Source organism: Muscardinus avellanarius, assembly GCF_963383645.1.
Source record: "Muscardinus avellanarius genome assembly, chromosome: 2".
Taxonomy (NCBI): Eukaryota; Metazoa; Chordata; class Mammalia; order Rodentia; family Gliridae; genus Muscardinus; species Muscardinus avellanarius.
Genome location: NC_137787.1, coordinates 81,029,590 through 81,047,480, shown reverse-complemented (window position 1 = coordinate 81,047,480; position 17,891 = coordinate 81,029,590). Strand labels below are relative to the sequence as shown.

General features: G+C 33.8%; 1 protein-coding gene across 3 annotated transcripts in view; it reads left to right on the top strand.

Annotated features, from left to right (window-relative positions):
- Nucleotides 1-17,891, top strand: part of GALNT13 (polypeptide N-acetylgalactosaminyltransferase 13) — a gene marked incomplete at both ends in the record, with an annotated part of 461,512 nt that overhangs the window by 277,660 nt on the left and 165,961 nt on the right. For all 3 annotated transcript variants that reach the window (XM_080689902.1, XM_080689901.1, XM_080689900.1), the window contains one exon: nt 5,683-5,800. In XM_080689902.1, coding sequence (XP_080546028.1) covers nt 5,683-5,800 — 118 coding nt within the window. The remainder of the gene's footprint in view (nt 1-5,682; nt 5,801-17,891) is intronic.

Genomic DNA, 17,891 nt, shown 5'->3' with positions numbered 1-17,891 from the left:
TAAAAAAAAGAAAGCAAAAAGAAATATTCAAATATCTCTAAGGGGTCAAAAGCTTGATATCAAACAAATGAAACTGTTATGTGAGATTATCATTGTTAATTTTGGATAAATTGATATAATATTAGATGTAAACCACTAAGCCAGGCATGGGAAGGAGGGATGGGGAGGGAACGGGGTGGGGATCGGGTGGGGGCTAACTGGGCGATGTGTGCATGTGTAGCCCGGAGGTAGAAGGGCTTCCAGGAACCCCAGTACCACCAAAAAAAAAAAAAAAAAAAAAAAAGAACTTTAGGCATAGGTTAAGGTATTTGAGTACCATTCTTGTTGATAATTTTTTTTTATAGCATAATAAGTAATTTGCCTATACTAAGCAGAAGCTTATATTCTTCTTTTCCTTTAATTACTGCATTGAAGTTGTTTGTGTTTCATAGACTAAAGATTTAAGGAAGCTTCCTTTCTCAGGGAAAACTTCTCATATCCAGACATGATCAAATAATTGTCATAGTGTTCAGTAATCCAGCAAATTTTTTATTTGTAAAAATCTTTTTTTTTTTTTTTGGTGGTACTGGGGTTCCTGGAAACCCTTTGACCTCCGGGCTACACTCCCAGACCTATTCTTATACTTTTCTTTATTTGGAAACAAGGTCTCTTAAGCCAGCACAGCTGGCTTCGAACCTGTGCGATCCTCCTGTCTCCGCCTCCCAAAAGCGGGGATTATCAGTGTGTGCCACCATGCATGGTGCTGTAAAAATCTTTAATTACATTCAATATTTGATATTTTCCTCTCTAATATAATTTTTTTCTTTTGCATTCTTCCTCTCTATTCTACTTTCAATGCTTAGTATAGTGGACAGGATTGGGTGGGAAGGCAAAGCATTTAATTTCTTTTTTGGTTTCAGAACCTGTAAAATAACCAAATGAAGCCAATATATTTTATAATTAAAAAAATAAAAAACAGGTAAAGAATTTAGCTCCTTCTGCCTCATTTTCTATAAATAATACTATACGCACTTATCTTTTATCTTTATGATGGTTTAGAATATTTGAGATGTCACTAAAGCAGATGCAAACACTAGAATGTTTTTGACCATTGCAAATGACAGCCTAGAGGATTTAATTGGAAAGAATCATGTAGTGAGTAATTAGAAAAGCATAGGATACAGAGGAAAGGGTTGAGAAAACAGAGAATACGTGCCAGACTCATACAAGTGACAGTTACAGGCATATGACAATGGCCTTACAGACGTCAAGAGTATAAATTAAGGAGCCAAGAGAACTTTGGAAAAATATCAGTTTGAACAAGAGAAGATAACTACTGAGAAGTATCCACAAAAAAATATAATAATATTTGGTATTCATGTGAAACCAATAACTTGTCCAGAATCTTAGATCCTACAAGAGAAGAGGAAGAGGTTTCAGTAAGTATCATAAAATTAACAGCCAAATTAGTAGGAAGAAAACCCAGCACAAACTCTGTTTTGAGAGGTAGAGGTAAAAAAAATTTCAAGCAGTAAGGATGATCAATTTTGCTAAATGCTTTTAGATGAAGAAGTTAAAGAAAGACTACTGGAGTTCAGAATCAATGGGGACATTTCAGAAAGGAGTTATTGCAGGGATGGGAGCAGGTTTCAACTTTAGTTAGAAGGTCAAAAGTAGTTGAGGGAACATGCACAAAGTGTCCTTCCAATAAAGTTATGAGGGAAGGGAATAGAAAATGTATGTCCCTAGTTTGCATGAGCAGTGAGATGGAGTGAAAATGTATTTGGGTATAGGATAGAACTTAATTGAGAAGGTTTTCAATCTCAAAGGGGCAATCTAGAAATCAAAGGCATAAAGTATAAATACCACAGTCGTTGAGCGAGTTCCTAAAAGGGTATTCAGGAGAAAGCCGGTTGAGAGGCCACTGTTAGCCCACAGTGAGAAGGAAGGAAGTTTTTTGTTTTTTTTTTTTCCTGTAAAACAATAGGAAACAAGAGGCCATGAGGAAGATACACAAGAATATTGAGTGAGAGCCTAAGGAAGTTTAGAGTTCATGACTGAGGGAGTTTGAATTTCATGCATCATCTTAATCCATTTTCTGAAAAGAATTCAAAATTTTTGGAAAAGATTCATTCTAAAATGAGACATATGAAGTCAGGTGTGGTGGCGCATGCTTGTATTCTCAGCATTTGGGAGGTTGAGACAGTAGAATTGCAGTTCAAAGACAACCGCAGCTACTTAGTGAAACCCTCTGCAGCTCAGTGAGATACTGTTTCAAAATAAAGTATAAGAAATAGGCCTGGAGATGTAGCCTGCGGGTTGCATGCCCCTGGCTTCCATCCACAGTACTGCAAAAAAAAAAAAAAAAAAAAAAAAAAAGACGTATGAATAAACAAGCGTAGATAAAAGGATTGTTGGCAGTTGTGAATTAAGCAAGAATTCAATTATATGGACTTGTAGTATAAACAGTTCACCTCATCTCATTACATTTCCATGGATTCCCTGGGTTGTAATAGTAGAAATGGAAGAAGTAAAGGGTAAGTTTATCCAGGCCCATAGAATTGTAGAAAGAGAATCAGGTCAGTAAAAGCAAAGACAGAGAAACAAGAAAACTAAGCTATTTTTTTTTTTTTTTTTTTTTTTTTTTTTTTTTTTACTGATATGGTAGATCCTTGGAGAGGAGGTGGAGAAAGGGAAAAAAATCTTAAAGGGGGTTATTGATGTGAGATTATAAATTGCTGGGAACCATGTTGCATGCCTATAATCCCCAAATTGGGGAGGTACCTCAGAAGTAGATTGTCCTCTGGTTTCAGTTTCAACTCTTGGTAACACACATTCATTCTCTCTCTTCTCTCTTCTCTCTCTCTCTCTCTCTCTCTCTCTCTCTCTCTCTCTCTCACACACACACACACACACACACACACACACACACACACACTCAAACACCACAGGATGAACTAATTAAGGAGCCATAACCACCATAACCACAGGAGAATGAAGAATGGGTTCCACTGTTTTGAAATGGGATCAGTTAAAGAATAGAAAATTGTGTTCAGAGAGTAAGATTTCAGAATCAGTATCTTGGACATAATGTAGTTCTGAATCATTTTCAAACCCCAAAATGAGGTTACATATATTGGGAGCCAAAATTAAGTAAAGGAAATTTAAATCTTTTGTTGGAGTAATACAGGTAACAACAACAAAGATAAATTATTATTAACCTTCTTAACTATTCATTATGAGTATGGTATTTTTTGAAGAATTTCTTTAGTCTACTTTTCTTTCTCTATGACCAAAAATATCTGACGAATACAACTTAGAGGAGGAAAGGTTTGATTCACAGTTTTAGAGTTTTGGATGGTCCACAGGCTCTTAGGAAGAAACCATGTAGGCAGGACACATGGTACATAAAATCTGCTTTTAGTCATGGCAGCCAGAATAAGGGAAAGGGAGAAGAGGGGCCCAGGAATATATATATATATATATATATATATATATATATATATATATATATACTCCAAGGCCACCTCCCCAGTGACACACTTCCTCCAGCCATGCCTCACTATGAACCTAGTTTGATTGGGGACCATAGTTTCAATGCATGAGCTTTTGGAAGGACATTCTAAGCCCAAGCCATAAAATAAGTTATCTTATTTTTTAATATTTGCTATTTTTCACATGAAAGTAAAACTTGTTTGACTCATTCTTATGATTAAATATAGTTTAGTTTTCACCATTTATTATACATTTCTCATATGCTTATAGTAATGGTGATGATAAGTAAGATGAAATCCATTTTATATATTTAGATTAAAATGTGTTAATACTTTAGCAATAAAAAGATAAGTAGATAAGATCATTAAAAATGCATCACTTAGGCCAGGCATGGTGGCACTACTTATAATTCTAGCATTCAGGAGGTGGAGACTGCTGGGTTCCATCCCTGGTACTGAAAAAAAAAAAAAAAATATATATATATATATATATATGCATCACTTAAGCATTTGTTTTCATTATGATAAGATAATTGAAGCAATTTTTGTCCCTAATTGTATTAAATAGACTCTCTAACACAGTAATACCTTCTATAGTTATTGCTATACAGTTCCAAAACCCCAATCAGATGAGGTCATGGCTACTCCATAATCACCATCTGTTTAGCTTGGTTAATGTTTCTCATTATAACTCAGAGAGTCAATGACACTGTTCATGACAGGAGCCCAGCAAGACTAGAAGTAATGAAACTATGCTGAGACTAGATGTACTCCAACTCTCTACTACTCCAACTGATTGATGGTTAACTACCTTACTATAAAAGAGCAAGAGTACTGGAAGAAGTAGGGAATTTTGCAATATGTTTGGTATCCAAGTACAATATTATCTGCTAGTGCTTCAGTGAGCTATACTGTTTAATTAGACAATATAAGCAAAATATTTGGCAGAGGAGGAAATAATTTAGAGGAAAACAAAATATTTAGTTCTTTAACAATCTCATACACTACTTGCAGGAGCATTCTAAATATAAGCTACTATATCCATGTTTTTCATCTTGAGTAGTACATAGAATCACTTGGAAACTATGCAATACTAGGTTGTCCCCACCCCACCCAGGGCCAATGAACTCTAAATCTTTGGGGGTTGGTAACCAAGAATGCTTATCCTTTTATGAAGACATGTCAGATGTTTCTACTGTGCTAGGCAGGTTAGAAACCACTATCTTACAAGTAACATTGAAAATCATTCATGTAAATATGGTTCTGTTTGTAAACAACTAGAATCTCCTCCTCCTCCTTCTCCTCCTCCTCCTCCTCCTCCTCCTCCTCCTCCTCCTCCTCCTCCTCCTCCTCTTCTTCCTCCTCCTCCTCTTCCTCTTCCTCTTCTCCTCCTCCTTCTCACACATTAACCATTGTCTTTAATTATTCTTTAAAATTAGTCTGTTAAGACCTTAACATTTAACTTCTTCTTTCCTATGGAGAAAATTTAAACATGAGAAGCAAAATTAAAGGCATTTATTCCTAGAAAAAAAAGTTTTAAAATCCATGCCAAAGATCTTTCTAAATATCTGAAAGCATATGGGATTTATGTTTATATATAGGGTCAGATGACTAACCCAGTCCTTGTAGTTATACTAAAGAAAAGAATATATAAGTAGATGTAAATCTCTTATGTTTAAAAATAATGTTCTAACAATCATTAGAATCATATTTTCTTCAATCATTTTATGACATGTAATAGTTTTTATATTTAAATAGGTTATGAATCTTATCATAGAGAAAGGATTTCTTTAGGTTCCTAGAGTTCACACTAAAGTACTTTACAATTATAATCAACCAAAACCACAACTGGTATGATTAGTTAATCTCTAAGGATAATGCAAAGCAAAGTGACCTCTTCTCACTATGAATATCAGAAAAAAATGTAGAAGCCTGAGTTTTAAGGGGCCAGTGATCCTTCCATGTATTTGTTTGAAAAGCATAGACTAATCTAAATTGAATTTTATAAAATAAGGGAAATAAAATGTCATTTTAAAATTCTAAAACCTCCACACCTTGGCTTTGTGCTTTTAGTTTGAACTTCTTGAGTGCTATTTTTATATTTAAAATGTCAAAAATATTTGCTACAGTCTCATTAAACACCACACATTGTTTTCAAAAAATTTCTTTTTGTTTTTTGTTTTGTTTTGTTTTGTTTTGTTTCAACTAGGACCCCTACTATGGCTGGTGGCCTATTTTCTATTGACAGAAACTACTTTGAAGAGATAGGAACTTACGATGCAGGAATGGATATCTGGGGTGGAGAGAATCTTGAAATGTCTTTTAGGGTAATTGCATTTTACTTTATTTTTTTAACTCTGAACATATTATGCTGTAGCATGGATATATGAGACCCAGTAATTTACTGTCAAATCATTTTTTTGCTAAATGTTGCAATTTACTGATCAGTTGATCATTTTAATGTTTATTTAGAAATTTTGCTAGAGTCCTATTGCATGTAATATTTACTATTAAATTAAAAATTATATATTATTTTAAGTTTTTTAAAGTAATTTTTATTCATTGTAAAAAGGCTATAGGGCTTTAATTGGCTAAAATAAAGAATAACTATACTTTTAAATGAAGTATATAAAATCACTTTGTGTTTATGAATTGAACCATGGGAATGTTCATGTACTCTGAATTTACCAAGTGCTTCTTGAATTTGTCCTTAATAACTCTAAGAATGGCATATAAGGAATTCTGGATAATTCTGCAAGTAGCATGAATATATTCACAACCATAGACTAATTTGATGAATTGGTTTGGATAATGCAGTTTAAATTGTTGCAATAATAATGCCACTTATGTGTGACCTAACAAACACATGAAAATTGAAAATTAAGTTTTAAAAATATATTAGTAAGTTTATAAATAATGTTAATATTTTGTTATATTTGGAAGTTTAAAATATAGGCACATAACTGTGCCTGCATGATAAATAGATAAGGGCATGATAAATAGATAAGGGCTAGCATATTGTTTTTTTCTTCAATCCAGGTGCATTAAAGTGATTAGATAACTAATATTATTTACTCCTTCTTACAATTTAATGGAAGCATTTGACACCACTTTTTTCTAAATTATTTGTCTGACAAAATTATTAGAATTTAAATATATTTATCAATGAAGCTCAAGCTTTATCCCTTTTAATTTCTCATTTTTAAAGTATTTTTCACTAACAAAATATAAATGTGTGTGATGTTGTTGGTAAAATTGTAAAAATTTGAGAATAAAAATGCCAATTTTGCTTGGCATGCTAATGCATACTTATAATCCCAACTACTTGCTATTTGGAAGGCTGAGGCAGGAGGATAAAAATCAAGGACATTGTGGCTAAAGTAGCAAAACCCTGGCCCCCAAAAAATTGAAAAAGGAAGGGGATGTAAGTTAGTTGTAGAGCACTCCTGGGTATAATGTAGTATATTGTAGATCTTGGATAATCTGAATTATTTTAGAAGCACTAGAATGACCTTGCTATACTATGTTTTTGTCTATGAACCTTCCCTGTGGTTAGATGTTTGAAATCATAATTAATAAAATTTCATTGTTTTAATATTTGCTCATGAGCCGGGCGTGATAGCGCACGCTTGTAATCCCAGCGCTTGGGAGGCTGAGACAGGAGGATCGCACAGGTTCGAACAAGCCAGCCTCAGCTACTTAGTGAAGCTCTCAGCAACTTAGTGAGACCCTGTTTCCAAATAAAGTATAAAATAGGTCTGGGAGTGAGCCCGGAGGTAGAAAAGCCCCTGGGTTCCACCCACAGTAACACACACACACACACACACACACACACACACACACACACACACACACACACAATAGCTCATGTACTTACAGTCTGATTTAACTTGCCAAACAAAACTTAGAACTATTTCTTTACATAAAGGCCATGTTCCATCTTTGCTGATATTTTTGGACTAGAGAGTGAATGCAGGGGCATTCAGCCACCAAACTATACTACCAGCCCATTTTATTTTTATGTTGAAACAGACTCTAAGTTTCTGATACTCTCACTAAGGTGTTGAGGCTGACTTCAAACCTGAGATCCTCCTGTCACAGCCTTCCAAGTATTAGTATTATAGGTGTACACCACCATGCTTGGTCCTAGAGTTGAAAGTGAGACCTTGTTTCAGAATGAAAAATAAAGAATAGGGCTGAGGGGTATATCTTGGAGGTAGAATGAATGCCCTTGAATTCAAAAAAAAAAAAAAGAAAGAAAGAAAGAAAAGAAAAGAAGAAAAAGAAAAAGAAAAGGAAACTACAAAAGAAGTGTTTTATTTAATTGACCTTAATATAAATAATTACATGTATTAGCTACAATTTTGATAGATATGGTTTGGTAGGATATCTTTAAATATGATAACGTATTCTCTTAATGTTAATATAGAGATTTATTAGTCACATTTTAAATGGGCTAAGAGATCATAAACTGAGATAATGTATATGTAACCTTCTTAAAAATATAAACCTTTATTAATGTTTTGATCTAGGCAACAACTCTCTAGTCACCTGTTTGGCACAGGGTAAACTTCACACTCAGTGCAGTAGATAGAATTTTTAGCATCTGTGCAAACAATTGTATTTGCTGATATTTGTATCATGCTTCTTCCTTGAACCATTGTTTAAATACATTCTTTTATTCAAGGGGAAAGATTGTCTAACTTAAATCACAAAACACCTCTGGGTAAGAGGTAACTGAGACAGTGCTACTAAAAACAGCCATATCTATTATATAATTTTTAAAACAGTGGGTGAGTAGGTGCCATCAAGTAAATGTAATTATTTTGAATAGGACTCTATTAATTCAAAACAAATGTTACAATTTTAGTTTAAATATTAACTCCTGGGAATGCTTGACTTAATTTGTTCCCTTAGGGAAAAACAAATGAGAAATAGGTAAATTAAACATTGATCAAACTCTGGAAGAACAGTAGCAAATGTTAGCAGAACATGTATTGCTCTTAAAAGTACAATATCCTAAGGCTTAATAATTTTAAAAATTATATTTTTTACTAAAATAGTTGATCTCACAAACCAGAATATGAGAATAGACTTCTATTAGGTAGCTATTAACATATGCTTCACCTTGCAAACTTTTATTATATAGAAATATGCAGATATTTTTGCAAATATGAGAAATTTAGAGTCACTAGCTCTTTGTGTTAACCTTTGGCTCTCTTCTTATTTATTTAATTATTAATTCATTTAACTATTTCTTAAAATAATTGTTTGAAAATAGCTTTGGGTAGTCAGTACCACTTAGCATTTGTTTTTAGAGCACAAATACTTACTTTTGTTTGCTAGATCCAAAATTTCCTAAGAGGTTAACAGTGAGAAAACTCACATGAAAATAATTCAAAGCAAAGCAACTATGGATAAATATAAAAATCAAAGGCAAAGGAATCAGAATAAAAGGAAAATGGGATGAACTGATTACATTGAAATTTATTCAAAGACCACTGATAGCTAAAGCAAAAACAAAAATCCCGAATAATAGATTGCATTTAAAACTTATTTTAAAAAGAAGAAAGAAACTGGATTTTAAAAGCAATTTCCCATTAGGTACAACAGAGTCGGTGACTCAGATCATGTTTTTTGTTTGCATGTTTGTTTGTTGTTGTTGTTGTTTGTTGTATTTTGTTTTGTTTTGTTTTGAGGTACCAGAGATGGAACCCAAGGGGATTCTAGCCCTGAGTGACATTCCCAGCCCTATTTTTTAAATTTTTGTTTTGAAAAGGGTCTCAGTGAGTTTCAAGGTTCTCACTAAGTAGCTGAGGCTGGCCGCAAACCACAATCTTTCTGTCTTAGCCTCCCAAATGCTGGGATTACAAGCATGTGCCACCACACCGGGTTCAGATCATTTTTGACAAATATCTAGTAATGCCTTCAAATCAATAGCAATTTTCTAATGTGTTCTAGAAGATGACCCAATTCTATTGCTTTCCAGTGAGTTGATCTCTTAAAAGATTATGTCATAAAGAAGAAAAAACTTCATGTCTCTTTTCTTTTAAATATAAGTTGTTTAAAAGCAGTCTAGTTAAACTGTTGTTCAATACACACATTTCAATTATCTTTATATTTTTCTTTTAATAAAAATAAAACATATATTAAAAATGCAGACATATAAGTATTACAGTAGTGGCCAGTCAGGAAAAATAACTCTTTTTCCTGTGCAGACCTGACACATTCCTTCACAGGTTTCCTTCAGAGTTACTTCTGAGAAATATAATAAGGAAAAAAAATTATTTATTTAAATACAACTTGTAAAGAGGCTAAAATGTAGTCACTATAAATTGTCCAGTTATTTTATATTTTACTACATGTTAGCTCTTTATTCCATAAATAACTGACAATTACTGGCTACCACACAATCATTTCGCCAGCTGGTAACATCTTTCCTGGAACTAAGCAAATTGAAAATTCTACAGAGTGAAACATTACCTTTGTTAAGCAATATAGAAGATGTTGAATCCTAATTAGTGTGATGGGAAGATTAGGTGATTTATGAACTGAATGCTAAACACTTAGTAAATGTCAGCTATTTAGAGATTAGTAAGGAAGATATTTGTGCACAGAACACCACATATATGAGGGAATGGGATATTTATAAGAATTTTCTTACACTAAAAACATTCACTGAGAATTTTAAGCCTATGATCTACCAACCTGCAAAAATGCTTAACATTAACCAATTTTGTCTACTATTTATCTATTATACCCACCTATCTTTATCTATCTAAATTTAAGTGAATATGAAAATTAAATATGAATGAGGACCCAGAATATAAACTTCTAGAGGTAGTTATTATAGAGGATGCAATGTGACATCAGATATCCTGAAAAAACTGAGATTGGGATTGTAAAGAGAATTATGGAATTATAGAAACCTGAAAACTGGAAAGGAAATACATAAAAAGAGAAAAAAATGTAACAAAAATTATACCTGAATAGTAATGTATAAAATATGTATTTTAATTTCTACTAATAATGATATAGGAGATGATGATATTTTAATAAGATTTAATAAAAAATAGATATTGGAAATAAATTCTATTAAAAGTTAACTCTATTTGAGAACGTTTTATTTTTTTATTAAATTACTGAATGGAAATAAAGGTAAATGACAGAGAAATAAACATTTTATACCCATATGCACACAATATTACTTATTTATTTACTTTAGACTTTTATTGTTGCATGATAGTCCCACATCATGATATAGTTCTTAGTGTTGGTTACATACATGCACACAGCACTTGGTGAGCATCCCCCCTACTTCCTCCCCTCTGTTCCCATTTTATGATATCGCTATTGGCCCTGCTATTATCACACTTGTTCATAATGTCAATGGAAGTGATTCCTTTATTGATTCTCCTTCCCTGTCCTTCCCCCGAGCCACCTCCCTGGGCTCCACTGGGCTCCTCCATTATCTAAAGTCCCTCTTGAATCCCCATGACTCCCAAGCTTCCACATACTAGAGAAAACATACGACGCCTCACTTTCTGTGACTGGCTAATCTCACTTAAAATAATGTTCTCCATGTCCATCCATTGTCCTGAAAATGACATAATTTTGTCCTTCTTTATTGCTGAGTAGAATTCCATTGTACATATAGCCCATAATATTGTGATCCATCTGTTAATGAGCATATTTTACAGTGATCTCTAACAAAAAGGATGATAATTCAAACATGATAAACAAAATGTCTCCATATATAGCAATAACCCTGGCTTTTTTTGAGTTTCAATACATTTAGAAATCAACAATTTATGAGAGAAAAATATTTAAATGTGACATTCTGGAAACACATTCCCATTTTCTTTCTTTTTTTTTTTTTTTCTTTGGTGGTACTGGGGTTCCTGGAAACCTTTCTCCGGGCTACACTCCCAGACCTATTTTTATACTTTTTTATTTGGAAACAGGGTCTCTTAAGCCCAAGAGTCTGGCATTAAACCAGCGCGATCCTCCTGTCTCCGCCTCTCAAGCACGGGGATTACAAGCCTGCACCACCACGCCCGGCTACACATTCCCATTTTCTGACTTTCTGACCTCTGTTCATGTCCACAGAAACCCCATACAACAACATTGCCCTTCAAAGTCTTGTTGACTCTTCCAGTTTCAAATACGAAGGACCGCAATTTAGCTGTTTAAATTTTGGGCAATGAAAAGAGCTTCTGGAGAGTATTAATATGCACAGAATCATCTCAGAGAAGTTTGACACATTCTCTCATGGCCAGATTTTACTAGCGCTTCCCATTAAGTATGCTTAATCAAACAAAATGGGTTGAGTATTAAGGCAATTACCCTTCTGATTTACATTTGAAGTGCTCCTGAAGTATCCTGATAATGAAATGTTTAAGTTTATCTTGGCATCTAAATATATGTTGTAAGAAATTAAGTTTGAACTATGCATTTTACTAATTAAGTTTTTATTTTTCTTATATGAAAAATGAAACTTAAATATCTTGAGAGATTTTTCTAGCATTGAAATTTTAAAAATAATTTATATATATTCAATTTGGTTAATGAGACAAACCTGACATTACATTTAAAGGAAACTTGCAAGTGAATTAATTCAGGGAGCTTACTCATTAATTTAAAATATCTGTCAGTTTTTGGCATCAGATATATAGAAGAGAGACTCAGTGAGGTTCATGACCACAGTGTGGATGCTAATGGTAGATGATAGACAATAAATAGTTAAACACAAATACACACACTTCAGATAAAACTAGGGCCTAGAAAAGAATCAAATTGTGTTACTGTGTTGTGAAGGGCAGAGATGGAATTGGAAGGCTATGGAACTGCATTGCTTGGAGTAGCCAGGGAAGAAGCCTGAGGGGACAATTGTTCTAAAATGGAATGGCAGGACGACTCCAGCCATTCCAGGATTTGCGGAGGGAGCATTCAAGATAGAGTGTACTTATAACTGTGAAAGCCAAAGACCTCTTCAGCAGTGCAGTGAATGGAATTCTCCATTACAAGACTACAAGATCACCTGGCAGATGAGGAGGTGATTAAGAAACAATTCCTTCTCTCACAATACTATTATGACTGATTGATTGATTCCACAGTTAATGTGGACCTACTATTTACCAAGCACTGTGCTAGGTATAAGAGGTGTAGAAATGAATAAAACAGTCCAGGACCTGTTTTCTAATTTATGCCTTGATGAGGCCTTACATTTGTATAAGATGTTTTAGTTATTTTCTTAATAGAATCCAGCATTTATTAAATATGTGAAAACATTTTTCCACTTTGTTTTTTCTTGTATGTATTTTGTAATGTTTGCATTAAACTTCAGATAAAACTCTGAAGTAACAGACAGTACCAATCTACCTTCATTTTACTGATCAGGCATATAAATAATCATCTACCTAAACTTGCATTAGACACTGATTGGCATATCCACAAGGCATGTTTTTTTTTTATTTCAGTTAGTGTTTGGGCATGTAAGATAAATTACACCTAAGAGTATAATATGGTCTACATACCATTTAATGATATGGCTATATAGCACATTAAGTTCAAAGGAAGTAAAGTTTGCTTTGGTCTAGAACAACGAGGGAAAACTTTATAAATAAAAAATTCAAGAGTCTAAGCTGGGCGTGGTGGCACACACTTGTAATCCCAGCATTTGGGAGGCTGAGACTGGAGAATCGCGGTTCACAGACAGCCTCAGCTACTTAGGCCCTTTGTAACTCAGTGAGACCCGGTTCCAAAATAAAGAATAAAAAATAGGGCAGGGGGTGTAGCTCAGAGGTTGAATGCCCCTGGGTTCCATCCCTAGACCTGCGACAAAAAAAGTCTAATCTTGTAGCTGGCAGCAAAAAAGCAGGAATTTGTGATATTGCAACCTATAATCTGTCCTCTTGTGCTGCTTCTTTGTGATTTGAACCATAACTAAGTATATATTAAATAATTTTATCCTCTACCTTTTGTTTTGAAAATTGCAAGAATAAAATATCACTAAAGCCTGACATGTGCATTGTGTAGAACTAGAATTTCCCTAACAGAATTAGGAAAGTATCCATTACAAACTCAAATAGTTGAACTTTGTATTTTTATATACCTGTATGTGATCCCTTAAGGGTTTCTAGGACAAAATTACAAAACCGTTGTTTCCATACATGTGCACTCAGTTAGGAAACCTATTATACCTTGCCAGCCAACATTAATGCACTCAAAATTAAATCAATGCACATTTTATTAAAGAGCCAAATTTAAATCTCTATGGCAACTACTGCAATAAATGTGCAACATCTCAAGCTATGATTATGCTGTCACACTTAGTGATGTCTATCTTAGGTGCATGACTACCAACCACTTTACTGTTGTTCTACTCAACCAGAAATGTAGTTTAAAAAAGAAACTAATTATGAGATTTATTTAAATAATTCTGAGCACTTTCAGCAATAACATATTCTATATACTTAGGAATGACTTTTAGAGGGTGTGAATTAATGTGAAGTGGAGACTTTGATCCAACTATTTAAAACTGAATGTTAAGTATCAATGAAACTGAGTATCATTGGAAAGCTAGTTATAAATTAAGAACAGATTTTTAAATTATCCTTATAATTAAAAACTTAAGTTTTCACTATATGTAAAAAATCTAAACTTGATAGACTAAAAATTCCAATTATATTTTACTCACGGTACTAACCACGTGTTTACATGTAAATATGAAAAAATAAAAATAAAAATTGATTGTAGAATTATTAGTCTTTCTGTGTGACAAAGATATACCTGCATACTAAAAGATGTTTCGGCATGCTCTACTTCACTATCAAAGTTTGATTTTATCTTTTGTTTGTGGTACTGGGCATTGAAACCAGGGACCCCCACAGTGTTCTGCCACTGAGCTACATTCCCAATACTTTTAAAATTTTTATTATGATACAGAGTCTAAAGTTGCCAAGGCTGGCCTCAAACTTGTGATCCTCCTCCTTCATTCTCCAGGGTAGCTGGGCTTACAGGCATGTGCTACCACCCCCAGAATTGTCAAAGTTTTGGCTACATTTTCCCATTTATTTAATTATTTCATAGTCCAGCAATATGCAATTTCTATCCTACATTATTTTTCTATTTTAATTGGTCAACCACATTCGATATGTATACTTTTATATTTTAGCTGGTATACCAACTTTATATTATATATTTTAATTGGCCAATCAAAGTTAAGTTCTATAAAACATAGCAATTTATTTTTCAATTTAAAAAAGTAAACTGTAATAAACTGCTGTAGGGTAAGGTGTTTAAAGCAAGTGTTCCTTGATCATTTTTCTGCCCTTATAGAAAGAGACATCAGGGACTTCAAGTTTTCTTTCTATATTTGGGGAACAAAACAGAACTCTTGTCTCTTTGAGGTCATGGAAAGTTAAAGATGTACCTGAGCAAGTTGAAAATCATGTTGCAGAGTCAAGGCAAAGTAGAAGGAAGATGACAGATTTGAAAGTTAGCTTTATGGAATTTATAATTACGTGAGCATATGAGAATGGATGTGTTTGTCAAGGAAGAAAATAGGGAGAGCAGAAGAGCAAGGCGTGTCCTTAGGGAGCACCTACTTCCAGGGGTGGGAGAAAGAAGAGAAAGTAAATGCCAAGTTAAAGCTGTCAGAGAAGAACAAATATAATGTCAAGAAAACTTAGAAGGTTATGGTGTTTGTCAACAGTGTCGAATACTGCAGAGAAGTAAAGAAGCAAGAATAATAAAAGCTCATAAAAAGGTTCATGAACATTTTCAGATGAGGGATACAGAATACTAGGATATCAGCTGTTAAGATAATTGGATTTTGAACATACGTAAGGGAATAAAACCTTTTTAAGCAATGCACCAGAAAATCAGAAATAAAATGCATAATAACCTAAAAGGTAAATATGATCAGAGTAAGTGTTTTGTATTTGTTTTTCTTTCATTTTGTCATGGGAGATAAAATAACATATAAATTGATAAGAAGTATTAAAAATAGGAAGTGATGTTAAAAATAAAGAGAAAGTCTTAATATAGGACATAAATACCTTTAGGTGCTAGGATATTATAGAGATAATAAAGTACACATTGCAGCACATTTTAGTTGACAGTGGAGTATCACACTCATTATTTCAGCATGTCCTTATAAGAACGGTGAAGTTAATTGTGATCATTGTATTCTATAACTAAATGTTTTGAGCCTCCAAGAAATTTTCATGTGACTAGAAATTGGCAATGCTGAATATCAATCCCACCTCTCCAGGATCCCAGTTTAATGCTCTATTCTGAGTTCTATACTGTTATATCCTCTTTTCTGAGTTCCTGATTCCAAAATTAAGCTGTAACTTTGGAAAGGAGGGTTGACATTCTTTCCTAACATAGAAAGATGAAACTAAGGCTATTTGAGAATATTTCAAGGTGAAAATGAATAGCGAATCAGACCCTCTAAAAGTCATTCCTAAGTATATAGAATCTGTTATTGCTGAAACTGTTCAGAATTATTTAAATAAATATCATAATTAGTTTCTTTTTTAAACTACATTTCTAGTTGAGTAGAACAACAGTAAAGTGGTTGGTAGTCATGATCTGTATCATAAGCTCAAAAAAAGAAAAGTGGAAGGGAAAAGATTATCTACCAAGAAGTAGATAGATTTGATTCTGGGGTTTGATAAGAAGAGAAAGTTTTGGATCAGCCACAGCTTCTTCAGTGAGCATTTGAACAAGCACTCATGCTCTCCATGGAACAGCCTTTAAATGTCAGAAGATAAACATCTTGCAATTCTATCTAAAGAGAAGAGGGAATTATCTTTACTGTGCTCCCAGCAGTATATTGAGAGAAATAAACTTTGAACTCAATGCTAATTATTTGTAACTGATAAGTAAGCAAAATAATATGCTTTTGAGCAAAAATTTTGCTTTTTCATAGTTATTTTCTTCCTCTTTTTTTCCTTTCTATTGTTCTTGCTGTTTCTTCATCTGGGGATTGAACCCAGGGCTTTATATGTGGCACTGAGCGATAGCCCCAGCTCTCATAGATATTTTAACTCTCCTTGTACAGTTTGTATTTTAATCTATATTAACTACAGTGAATTCATTTTTAAAAAAATATCAATAGGACACTATTACTTCCCCTTACATTTGTTTTGTGGGTGTGTTTAATGAGCACTTGAGATGGCATCGTAACCAATATGAATATTTTTATGTGTTTCATATTTGTCTCAATAAACACAGCAAATAAAAGTATCTGCAAGATGCTGTTTTGGAAGAGCATTGCAGTTTTTCACTGGTAGCTTTAGAATTTATATATGCCCCCAGGAGAACATATTTATCTGAAGCTAAACTTGCAGCTCTCTATAAAAGTACCTTGGGTCCTTGACAAGAAACAAGTTGATTAAAAACTAGTAACAGAGAATCCTGTCTGTGGAGGAACCAAGCTTGGGGTGAGTACCTCTTAAAACACTTGGTTCCTTTCTTGTATCACTGGGGACATCTCTTCAACCATCAAATGCAAATTGATGACCAGACTTTAATATGCCCAAACTAACATCCACAACTCACCTGGCTTGTGAGCCACTTGAAGAAAGAGAGCCACATCTTATTTCTCTGTTCCCCAGGTCCCATCAGTGTTCTTGACACAAAGCAAATTGCCAGTGTATATTTGTTACATAGATGCCCGCTATGTCCTGAGAGAAAATGCTTGAGAGGAAAGGGGTCATCCCCTCTCCTCAAATCCATCAGAATGATTTATGTTAAGAAAATACTTAACCACATCGTCAGTTGAATAAGAAATTTTATTTAAACCAAAATGAGGAAACAATATTTTGATACATAGACGTTTCTTTACAGATAGAGAAACTGAGTAACCAAAGGCTACTTTTTCTGAGGTATCAGTTATAGTTCCCTCTCCAAGTTTTTTTTTTTTTTTATGTATTTCTGGCATCTGTGGAAGGGCAAGGGATGTCACACACTGCAGCTGGGTACACAGGTGTTCTGCTAATATTCAAAGGGACCGTTCTGGAATGAATTCTCGGGCACTGCCATGTGGTTGTCATGAGCTGCTCTGTGGCTAGAGGCACAGATGTTGCCGATCTGACAGAAAGTCACATTGTCAGACACGGGTGGACACCAATGTAAAATGCAAAATATCTGACCCAAATATCATTTAATAAATCATGAACACTTTCCATCCAGCCTGTGGTTACTGCTACATACTAATTATTTCCACCGTTGAGATTTACGTTTTGGGTCGATTACACAACAAGGGTAACACAAATTGTAATAATTCTGCTTCTGTCTTAATATTTTTCTTAAATTTACTTAAAAGACTCCAAAACCTCGAGTACTTTAATATTTAAAATTATTGACTATTGAGAGTTGAAAAGTATAACTGTATAACATATAATT